The sequence below is a fragment of the Camarhynchus parvulus genome, chromosome 11 (genome assembly GCF_901933205.1).
Source record: "Camarhynchus parvulus chromosome 11, STF_HiC, whole genome shotgun sequence".
Lineage (NCBI taxonomy): Eukaryota > Metazoa > Chordata > Aves > Passeriformes > Thraupidae > Camarhynchus > Camarhynchus parvulus.
This window is the reverse complement of record NC_044581.1, coordinates 12,703,310-12,715,310: the sequence shown is the minus strand read 5'-3', so window position 1 is coordinate 12,715,310 and position 12,001 is coordinate 12,703,310. Positions and strand designations below refer to the sequence as shown.

General features: G+C 40.6%; 1 protein-coding gene across 3 annotated transcripts in view; it reads right to left on the bottom strand.

Moving 5' to 3' along the window:
* Window positions 1-12,001, bottom strand: part of ZNF423 (zinc finger protein 423) — a 224,784-nt gene that overhangs the window by 86,612 nt on the left and 126,171 nt on the right. For all 3 annotated transcript variants that reach the window (XM_030955692.1, XM_030955690.1, XM_030955691.1), the window contains 2 exons: window positions 7,408-10,631; window positions 516-600 (listed from right to left, as the gene is read on the bottom strand). In XM_030955692.1, coding sequence (XP_030811552.1) covers window positions 516-600; window positions 7,408-10,631 — 3,309 coding nt within the window. The remainder of the gene's footprint in view (window positions 1-515; window positions 601-7,407; window positions 10,632-12,001) is intronic.

The following is a 12,001-nucleotide window of genomic DNA, read 5'->3' as shown; positions in this document are numbered from 1 at the left end:
TCTGAAAAGCTGAACTTTCTGAAGTCCAGAATTGTTGGGAAAAGTAGAAAAAACCACTGAAATAACTCTGTAAGTGTTTTGTTTTGACAGCGTTCCTCAGGAATTCACCACACTTAGCTGGGAAAATGCTAGCAGTTACATCTATTCAATGTCGTGACATACAAAATTGAAACATAATTGCTCCTAAGTGGTTGACAACTGGCAAGTACTTTTTACACAGATAGAGAGAAATTTATGCTATCAAATGGAAGATACTGTCAAAAGTTTGATTTTAATATAAATGAAAATGCTACATGAGGACTCAGAAGGATAAGGAAAAAGCTCAGCAGTAACACTTTTATAACCACATATTTAAAAAGCTTTGAAGTGAAGAATCATTACATCAAAATAATTTTCCTTGAAAAATAAAAAAATAAATTACAGCATGAATATTAACAAGTTATTAGAATAGTGAATGTCAAAGAGTAGCAAAAAACAAGCAGCCAATGAGTGGCCTAGTGTAAAGAATGTCTTACCAATCATATGGTTAGCGACATGGATTTGTATCTCTCTCTCATTCTCAAAGGTCATCTGGCACTTGATGCATTGATAGGTCTTTTTCTGTTTAATAACCAAAAAGAGATTAGAGAAAACTGCACTGTAGCATAAGGTAAGTGTGATCATGAATACAGCATGTTATATGCTTCAAATTTCCTCCAATGAGGCTTTTTTTGCCCATATATCCCCAGGCCAGGCTTTTCTGGGACCATAAACACAATCTATAATTACCAACCTGCTTTAGGAGAAATTTTAATTTCAACTTTAAAAAATTCAAATTACACTACATGAAAATCTGACTGAGTACCTGAGCCACAAGGAGTTTGCACCTGTCATTTAATCCATTGCAGTAAAATTCCCCCAGAGTGAAATAAAACACAGAAAAGTAACTGTTTTCAGAGGAAGATCAACTTTCTCAAAAAATTCCACCTTTCATTAAACCCAACATAGAGTAGGCAGAGCACCTACAGTTACTTGGTGAAGTGAAGGAAATAATGCATTTTGTATTGGTCTCTGATCAGAAATCTTGAAAAAACTGCATTACCACAAAGAACTGTTTCCTGGTACAATCTGTTTATATTTTCTCCATCTCAAAGTCATACCAGGGAGGCCTAGCTGCAGAAGTCAGGAGACAGTGTGAAGAGGCAATTACATGAGCCATTTATTCAAACGGAAAATGGGGTTTGCACTCAGATTTACAGTGATGCGTGTACTTGTGCAACGTGGCAGGAAAAAATCCAAGGAACCATTTGTAGAAATTAAAATGCATGTCAACAAGTTGGACATCCAAGCCAGGGGAAAAAAAAACAACAAAAAAAGGATCAAAAGTCATGAAGGCTAAGCTTTGTACACTTGCAAAAACTCTTATTTCCCAAAGCAGAAGTATGTATAGTGCTTTGGTTTGATGTACATGCTTATTTACTGCATATGAATATGCTATCTAAATAGACATTTTTTGATGTGTAATTTTAAAAAATTGGGCCTTTTGTGCCTACTTGTTTCTGGAGAATAATTCCTACTGCAAAAATTGCCACTAGGCACAAGCATGAGGTCTGCATCCCACGGCCAAAGCTGGTGGCAGCAGAACACACGTGAAATCTCTGTGTGCTGGCCACAAGGGATGGATGAGAACTCCAAATCAACAGCACAGAGAAGCCCAATTCAGTCAATGACACCCTGTTAACCTTTTGAAGGAAAATAGTTTTGAGGGTACTTTTTGTGTACTTTTAGATGCACATTACTTTTTCTCCAGCCTCCACCTCACACCCAGGTATAGAACACCATTTTTAGGACAGCAGTAATAAGTCAGAAGTTTTGACTTAAACAGAAGAGTTGCTGTCACCCCCTCTGTGCATGGGATCCAATTTCCTCAAGCACCTGCTGAGGAAAGAACAAATTAGGTGCTACCAAGAGCTTAACTACTTCCCATGTCATCAATGGCAACAAGGTAGCCTGCTGGAGGCTAATGAACAGGCTGTAACACCATAATAACAAATGCACCATGGAAGTTAGGCGTATTCCATGGATTCTGTACCAGTGTGCCTTTGCTTAGGCAGGGCTTTCTAGGCTAAAACAGCAAAGGGTGATTAACATGATAATAGGAGGAAGGCCATACTCCATTGGCCGAAAGCTGACACAGCCAACCATATCAAAGGAAATAGTTTGGATTGGCTAGTTATCCCTAGGCAGCTCAAGAAAGTATCCTCCTGGAGTCCATTTGGAAATCAAGGCTGTTAATGGAAAAGCAGCTGGATTTCTGCAGCACTCTTTCTGGGGAATCTGCTCTGGCAGACGAGCACAGCACACATACGTACACATGTCCTCACAAACACACTGGCACACACATGCTGAAGGCTCCTAACTTCAAAACAAAACAAAACAAAACACAAAAAACCTTGAAAGAGCAAAATAGGACTGGGTAGTGACTGATTCATGTGGTCACACAGTCACCTTTAAAACTTGAAGCCTTCCTCTTCCTGAAAACTTCAAAGCTAAGTTCTGCGCCTTGTCCAACGCTGATGTCAGCTACGAGGGTTCCCTCAGAAACCAGCTAGAGGACAGTATTTCAGCCTGATTCTATTTCAAACCTTCACAGTTATATTTAACACAGACAAATGATTCATTTTTAATTAATTTTGGTGCTTCTGAAAGCTACTTACTAACAGATCTGGAGACAGAATGTCTTTGTTTACCCACAGACCCAGTGCTAACTCCTCCACACCATTTCACAATCTTATAAAACACTCTGCTTGGCATGAGGAGCCCTCAGCAGATTTCAGACTTCCTCTCTGTGCTACCTTTAGCCTCAGCTGGGACCTGTGCATGCAGATGAGCAGCTTAAGGAAGATGATGGCTCCTGTGACAGGGCACCCCACTTGACATGGAGTGAGGTTAAGAAATGGCATATACAGGTCTCAAAATAACTACAGCTAGATTAGCACCCACGTGTATATGTAAGGGGTGGAAGAGCTGATTTTTTGGCCCATTTATAACTGCCTTTAAAAGAATGTCCCAAAATATCCTTCTGTTATCAGTAAATGGGGAGCACTAGTTTTAATACAACTGTAATTAGTTGTGGTACCAAATATGATCTTCTACTATTACTTTCCTGCTTTATGAACATTATTAATGGATCAGTTATCTTTTTGTAAAGTTTTATCTTCACAAGTGGTGACAGCAAAGGTGCCCACACTCTGAGGAGCTAACAGAGTCTAGGTGATGAAATCTAGGTGATAAGAGGGACAAGATGAGCAGGCCTTCAGCTGAGAACTCTTTCCCCACAAATGTAAGATATTTAATTCTAGTCTTGGCACACAATTGTAGTAATAACAACAGAGGGTTCTGTTTTCTTTTCTGAAGTATCTATTGTTCCCATGGGTTTTCCAGACTATCCTCCTTTAAATCTGGAAATAGTTTCCTGCTCCACAAAGAAAATATTCCTCCATTCAAGTGGATTTACAAGGGAAGAGAAGGGTTGTGGGGGAGAACAAAGAGAAGGAACTGAGTCCAAGGAAGTGTGCAGGAGAAAAGAAACTGAATAAAGGAACACAATAGGGTTTATTCTTCCAACTTTCTATACTACCTCCTTTGCTTCTTCACTCCAAATAACCTAGGTGGGCTAAAAATAGTAACACCATTCAAGATGAAAATGGAAGTCTAAACATTTGCCACTGTCAATGCTAAACAAGTATTTTTCATGACACCTGTGGTACAAAATAAAGATAAATCTGTGTAAGAGAAAGTGACTTGAAATGTGGCTTTGCAGCATTAGGAAATGAAAAATCTCAATACTAAACAAGCAGTCATGTTTCTTAAAATATGCATATTCCTCTAGAAGGCATGTGGAAATTAATTAATAAAATATATTCAGAACTGAAGGTGATAAACACAGAAAGATATTCAGAAAAACAGGGAAGCATCACCTATGATGAGATCTTCATGTAATATAAGAAAGACCTTGAACTATACTTTTGTCAGATACTGGAATAATACCATTATCTGTGATGCTCGTATGAAAAAACACTTTCAGTCCTATCCAAACAGAATAGCTCACACAAAACTATATGAATGAAACAAAAATGGATGTTAGAGGAATCTTTTACTACCAAGATGTATTTTATTTATTCCTCTTAGTGATGTCTCTTGCAGAAGACCATTAACTTGTCTTAAAACTCCTAAAAACAAATCCTCCAAAGAGGATGTTGCAAAAACTATGCCTGCCTGGAAATCTGTCTTGTTGATCAACATGAATGGATCCTAGGAAGGCATTCTAAAAACAAGCATGATCAATTGGCAGGTTTTCTTCCTGTTTGTGGGCCATACTAAAAATGTGAGGAAGACAGAATACAGCAGGATTTTCAAGGGTTATGTGCTTTCTTTCATTCTTATGGATTAAAAAAACAAGCCTGCCAAGCAATTCTGAGTATTTTTTCAATGCTCCTGTAGCAGTCTCCTATTGATTTTCAGAATAAAACCTCAAATAATTTAATGGTAAAAACCAAAACAAAATATAACAAAATGATCATACTTCGTTTGTGGTGCTATATGCACTTGCATATATACACAAACTTAAATACCTCCAGTAAAAAGGAATTGTTCAGTTTCTCCTGTTCTGTTTTTCTTCCCAGATACTCTTTATTCATCAAGGGCTAATATTTATTTTCTCCCTTTCTTTCACTTTGGGGTTAAATCTTCATTTAAGTTTTTTTTCCTGAAATTCCTTTAGGTTTCCACACTCACCTCTTCTATCAAAAAGTAAATAACAGCTGGTGGAGCAACTTCTGACATAGAAAGAAGTTACAGATTTTATATGTTATTATCATCTTTTCCATTTGCTTGGATTTCATTCTGCTTATTCTTATTTACTCTGAAATATATACCCACCACATAAAAATCTAATCTACCTGTACGATCCTTCTGACTGTTATTTGTCCTAATCTTCAACTGCTTTTCTATTTAAGAAAGAAAAAGAAATAAGTTGTTTAAAAAATGAAATGTAGAAATATTCAAGAGCTGGAGAGAAGTAGCTGTTCTCTGAACACATGCAGATCACTCTACATGCACTGTGCACTGCAGATTGCTCCATTAAAGGGATATGTTACCTGTGTGCAGCACACTAACAAGATGACAAGAGTTCATGTTCAACTTGCTTAGCTTTTCTATGAAGCCAATGAAGTTAAGTAAACACTGTTCTTGAATGCAGAGATGTATCACCATTTAAAAGCCTGTATAATTCTTTGAAAATCCCTCTATACTAAGCAAACACAAAGGGCACTCATTGTCTTTAGAACCCTGAGTGAAACACCAATGGTTTTCTAGTGAACTGATATCAGATTCAGGCCTTGTACCTATAATGGAGGAAAAGATAATTAATTATTCCTAATAACAATATATATATTCCTGGGATGCTTATCTCTGATATTAGCATATGTGCAGGCCACAGACACCAGTAAGGTACCATTTGCCATCATCACAAATGCAGATTTTTCATTATCTTCTACAAAGAAACTCAGAACTCCCCCATGGGATGAAATTCAAAGCATTTACCTTATTGAAGAACTTAAAATTTTCCCCTGAGAGAACAAGTATAACAAGTATGGAAGCTGTCACAGAAAAGAAAGAGTTAAAGCAAGAGATAAGACAGGAAATGGCAATGTGTTCTGCTAGCAGATAAGGAAGGGAAAGGTAATTCCAGAGATGCAGAAATACAAATTAGTCCTACCTAAGAGAACAGAAGTATTTTTCAAGAATGTAGAAGAAAATAAAGTCCTGAGGAGGAAGAAGAACAATGACCTAGCCAGACCTAGGTATCACACCAAAGGTGGGATATTTCCATTGCTCATTCTTCTGCAACATTATTTTTGTGTGCCTGGAGGCTTAGTCACACCCAAAGGGAACAATATGCAGCGGTTTAACCAAAGGAGAAAAGACCAGAAAAGAAATCAAGCTTTCTGTGGGATTGGCTTAGGAGGCTGGACTGGGGCACTGCTCCAGCATGGCCATGCCCAGCCCAGCTCAGCTGGACACTGCTGCCCCACACAGCCCCACATGGAGCAGGGATCCAAATTCCTGCCAGGGAACAACCTGCCCCAGCTCCCTTGGAGGCACCTCAGCCCATGTCCTCAGGACATACTTAGGGCCCTCTCTTATTTACCAAGCCCCTGGTGTTCTAGTTGAATGGATGGTATTTTCAGGTGCTTTTAATTCAGTAAGATGTGTTTGTGGGTGCTTTAATTAGCAGATTGACATAAACAGGCATCTATGGCTGGAATTATTCATTAGGAGTTGGGTGCCTAATTTCCTTAGATACTTTTGAAAATCTCACCCCATCATGTTTAATTAAAAATGTCAGATGATATCAATACTCAGATGTGTCTGCTGTTGGTCTCCTGAGAAGATTTCCAAAATCCACTTCTCATTCCATCTGTTCCTGACAGAGGAAGGACTGACTTGGCCCATTCTTGAACCAAAACGTCAACAAATAATTTAAAAAGACTATAAACTGCAAATGATATTAATCTCCTGAGTAGGCTTCTGGAACCTTACTTGGATCTGCATGTTCCTGAGTAACTTGTAAGCTAAGAAATAGGAAAGCAGGCTATCTGCAAAAAGTCAAGGACAGCACACTTTTATGTAATCTGCATTAGACAATGTCCAGATTTGCTAAGAAACTACTTATCCCCTACTGGCCCCTACTCAAGGGCCATGAAGGAGGTTCTTTTAAAATCACTTTTAAAATCATACACACACACAAACAAGCTCACACAAATGCATACAGACCTCCAAGTAACCTCAAAACATTCACTCTGACAGACATTCCTAGGGACAAGCTCTTTAGCACAGAGATTTGGTTTAAGTGAGAAGTTGGGGGGTAGAATGGAGTTTAATACATTTTCCCTCACAAGTTCCTATATCCTCCTGTTCATTATTATTTTCCTGGTAAGAAATAATCTCATTCCTCAAATATGACAGATTAGATTTTTTTTATTGTTTTGGGTTCTCAGCATCTCCATTTTTCATTAAACTACCCCAGCTTTTCCAGATCTGCCAGTTCAGTAGAATCAGAATTCGTGGACAAACCAAATCCCCACTGCCCAAGAGTCCCAGCTCTCTGTTGGTAAATCTAGGGCAGTTTTGAGATAAAAAAATCTGACATGCTGCTTCTAGGAATCAAGGTGCCTGAGAGGCTGAGCAACTTCTGATTGTTCTATGTGAATTACTCTACTCTTCCTCCTGTTTTGCTGAGGGCTTTTTTAGTAGCACAAGTGATTAGATAAAGTGACAAAAAAAAAAATAATAATATCAGATCAGTTCTCACATTGAAGAGCTACATTTTATCCCTCAGATAATTTAAAGTTCAGCTGTACTTACTCTGGGAACAGGGGACGTCTGGGTACCTTTCCTTTGGCCACTGGTCTCAGGTGTCAGGTCTCGGTGGTCTACCTGAATGTGGCTCTCTAGGTCTTCAGCACTTTCAAATTTGACACTACACTCTGGACACCTCAGGCTGCCACACGGCCTCTCGTTCACCTCCTGTGGAGTCAAGCTGGAAGACTGTCCATTGGTGCTCCTGGTCATGCATCCAGCACACAGGCCATAGGGAAGGCCGTTCACATCCAACTTTACCAAGTCCTGCTTATTGCGGAACTCCTTCAAGCACAGCGCACACTTGTAGAGTTTTTGCAAGGCCTGGCCATTAGGTGATGAGGTTGCAGAGTTTCCTGCCAATTTCTGCATATGGAACGTCCCATGAATTTTCAGCTCCAGGGTAGAGGTGACCGTCTGCATGCAGACAACACAGCGAAACCCAGTGAGGGAGTTTCTGAGATCTGGATGCATCTGGCAGTGCTCGATGAATTCCTCCTCGCTCTGCAGTGGCATTTTGCAGATCCGACATGTCCCTGTATCCAAACTCTTGCTGTGAGTGACTTTGTGCTCCGTCAGGGTCAGGAGTGACGGGAAGCGTTCCCCACAGATGGGGCACATGTAGTGCTTAGCTGGGCCTCGATGGGTCTGCATGTGCTCCCTCAGGCCATTTTCTGAGAAAAAGGTCCTTGAGCAGATATTACATTTGTGGCTACCTTTGATGAATTCTGCTTTCTTCCTAGAACAGTCATCCTCTCCAGGCCTGATGTTATGATCTCTCAAACGATGGTTCTGCAAGAGGACCTCCATAGTGTAGGCAGCCCCACAAATGTCACACCCATACATGGGCTCAGAAGCATCCACATCGTCCTCACTGGCTTCATGACTGTTGGAAGTATCCGGATTCTTCATTAACATGTTCTGGATATCTGCCCCTTCTGTCTTCTTATTTGTTGGGGTCATGCCATTAGCTGTACCATTCTCAGCGCTAGCATCAAAAACACAATGTTTTTCCCGCAAGTGTTTTTCAAGCAAGATGATGGCATGAAAAGCTTTGCTACAAAACTTGCAGTTGTATTTTTTGCTGTGGGTTGTGATGTGGCACTGCAGTTCTACCTCTGTGCTGAAGGTCTCACCACAGAAGATACATTTGTGAGACTTTGATGGATTACCCAAGTGACTATGCTTCACATGGATCTGGAGATCCACCTCCTTCCTAAAATCCCAGTTACAGGCTGTGCAACGATACATCTTCTTTTCATTGCTATGCTTGACTGCCAGATGCACTTGGATAGATACCTTGGAATCAAAAACTTCTTGGCAAAGGGTGCAGTGATACAACACAAAAGTATGCATGTCCAACAAATGCTTCTGCAAATCATCCACTGAAGAAAACTGTTTGTCACAGCTCTCACATACATAATGAGTGGAAGTTGTCATGTAGTGTACAGTGAGATGTTGCAGAAGAGACTCCTGGGAGTCAAAGTCTTCTTTACACTGAGGGCAAGACTGTTTCCTCAACAGCAACTCCAAATGCAACTTTAAATGGGTCTGAAAACTTTCAAAATTTGAGAACTTTAGATCACACTGATTACAGGGGTATTCACCATTAGACACTGAGTTTGCGCTTGCAGAAAGCCGCTGCCTTTTAGGGGAAGAGACTTCAACATCAGAAGAAACTGGACTCTGCTCAGCTTTTGACTTCTTATTGTGTGCCAGAGGAATGTTCTTGTGGTTTTCTTTAATATGCTTTGTAAGCTTCAGGATGGAGCCAAAAATGGGGGAGTTTGTGCAATAAGGGCATGAATAAACTTCCATAAAAGACTGTGTTGGCTGAATGACAGGGGAATCCAATTTTGAATTTCCTACATTGCAGTGAGTCTGCTGGATGTGCTCAGTCAAGGTAGCTTCGGTCAGAAAGCCCATGGAGCACTGGTTACAGAAGAAAGCATTGTTGCCATCTTGAGGGGTAGCGTTTGGGCCGCAGTGAGTAATGCGGATGTGCTCCTGCAAACTATTGATATCTGCAAACATCTCCGGGCAGTAATTACAATGAAAGGCAGAAATGTTGCTAAACTGCATCATGGGATAGGCATGGTTTTTGTGCACTTTTCTCACGTGTTCATTCAAGTTGTACAGCGTAGGCATGGAATCAAGGCAGATCTGGCACGTGTGGCTTTGCTGAGGTTTGTCTGCATGAATGGTCTTCAGATGGATCTCCAGAACAGCAAGGCTGTTGAAGTCACGCTTCGAGCAGTAGGGACAGCTGTAAGTAACTTTAGACCAGTTCTGGCCATCCTCTCTGTCAACAGACCTGGTTTTCTTTTGTCCTCTCAAAGGCTTTAAGGTAGAATCTGGAGTGGAACCTCTTTCCACCGACGCGCTGGAGTCTGGCGTCGCGCTGCTCATGGACGCCACACTCCCCAGGACTGGGTCAGGGCTGATGCTGTGGTTGCTGGAGTCAGGCTGTCTGTGGCTGTCCAAGTGGCAATAGACTTCCTCCACTGAAGAAAACTGCTCTGGGCACATAGGGCACTTGTGTTTCTTGTTGGCATGGGCTTGATGAATGTGTGAGAGCAGCAAGTTTTCATCTACAAATACTTCAGGGCAATGAATACACTGCAAATCTGCCTTCTCGGAAAGCTGTGGGTGGCGTGTCATTACGTGCTTCTCCAAATCTTCAGTCTGACTGAACGTCTCTTCACAGTAATCACACATAAAATCATCCTTCTTCACCTCTTTCTCATTCTTTGCCATATGTTCCTTGTTCTTTTTATGAGCTTGCATGTGACTCTGCAATGAGCTGGTGGATGAAAACCCACGTTTACACACAGTACACTTGAATGGTTTGCTGGAGCTGTGGGTTTTCAGGTGGATTTTGAGGTGGTCGCTGCGGGAGAATGCAGCCTCGCATTCGTGGCAATGGTACTTTTTATCCCCTGTGTGAAGCTTTATGTGGCGATCCCTACTCCTCTTGTGCTTAAAAAGCCGGCTACAGTAGGTGCATTTGAAAGGTAGTTTGTCACTGTGGATCTGCTCGTGCCTTTTAAGGTAGCTCAGGCGAATGAAGGACTTATCACAAAACTGACAGGGATACGGCAGGCCAGTCCCCCCTTCCTCCTCCCCGATGCCAAGATCACACCCATCTCCTATCATCTGAGTGGGTGATGCAACATCTTTGCTGGAGGGAGATGAAGCCACCCAAGAGAGTTGTGGGTCGTCATCACCATCTGTAATGGGAAAGCAGAAAGGAGATTAAAAACAATTCCCAGTGCATCTGTGAAATAAGGACAAAGCTCTCAACAACACTATGGGCTTCTGCTACTACAGCATTAAAAAAAAAATCAACTCAAAAAAACCCCAAATAAACCCTCTTGAATTTGAAAGGAGGTTTGAGAAAGAGAAATAAAAATATATTTGTACACATAATTCACAAATATGCCAACACATAGTGTTAATAAAAAGCGTTTTTCTTTAGCAGGTTTAACACCTGCTCACTGTACTGTAAAGCAATAAACAATGAATAAAGAAAGCGAAACACAATGTGCAATGAAGCAATACAAACACTTCAGAAAGCTACAGTGTTAAGTGATCACCTGTGAATTTGTGGGTCTGTTAAATGCTACATCAAGATGATTTTAAGTAATGTCTCCATTAAAAAAATCCTTCAGTTCTGTCTCAAAACTGTAACAGAATGAAAGGCTGCTCAAAGGCAGAGTTGAACATCTAGGTGAAATAAAAGCATCAGATTTGAGAGAGCTCAAGAAAATCAGAGAAGAGATGTGCACCATTACCATGTTTGCTTGTATAAAAGGTAATGTTGCTCTCTTGTTACAAAATCAAACAAATTTTTTTAAAGCCCAGAAAAATCACCACTGGAGATCTCTAGACATCACAAAAGAATCAAGTTCGGGATAAACTAAAAATGGCCCAGCCTCTGTTTTAATAACGATTTCCTTTACTCAATATGAAGCTTTGAAAAATATTTTATAATACCATATTACCATAAAGAAACACAGCACCAACTCCAGCAGCCCTACAGTCATTTTAGGAAAAATACATAAAATGTTGTCAGCTTTCATTAACAGAATTGTTAACAAGAAACAGAAGAAAGTGAGCTCAAATATCCTAATTTCAACAAATGCAGAGATATTGAACGAAACATAACTGCCACCAGTCTGATATCAAACTAAACCACAGAAGGAAGCAAAAATAAAGTTCCTGTAAATGATGGAAGGTGCTGACCATGCAAACATTTGGAGATTCCAAAAAGGAGCCAATTCTCGAGATACACTGTCCTTATAAAACATTTAATGCTTTAAATACTTCAGTTTTTACGAAATAAACCAATAAAAAAATCCCCGTCTGTGTGTGTAGGCTGCCACACGCACACTCCTCGTGCCTGCCAACTGCAGAGTCTCCAGGCGGCGAAGGCACAAGCAGTGAAGGCACAAGTAGGGTGAGGAGCTCTCAAAGAAGAGCTCGGCTAATGAGGGTATCACCACCGTACCAGGCAGTTCCTCCAGCACCGTCTGCTCTGGCAAACACCTGCTTTTTCATCACAGGTAAAAAAAAAGAGAGCAGCGACCTTGGAAAAAAC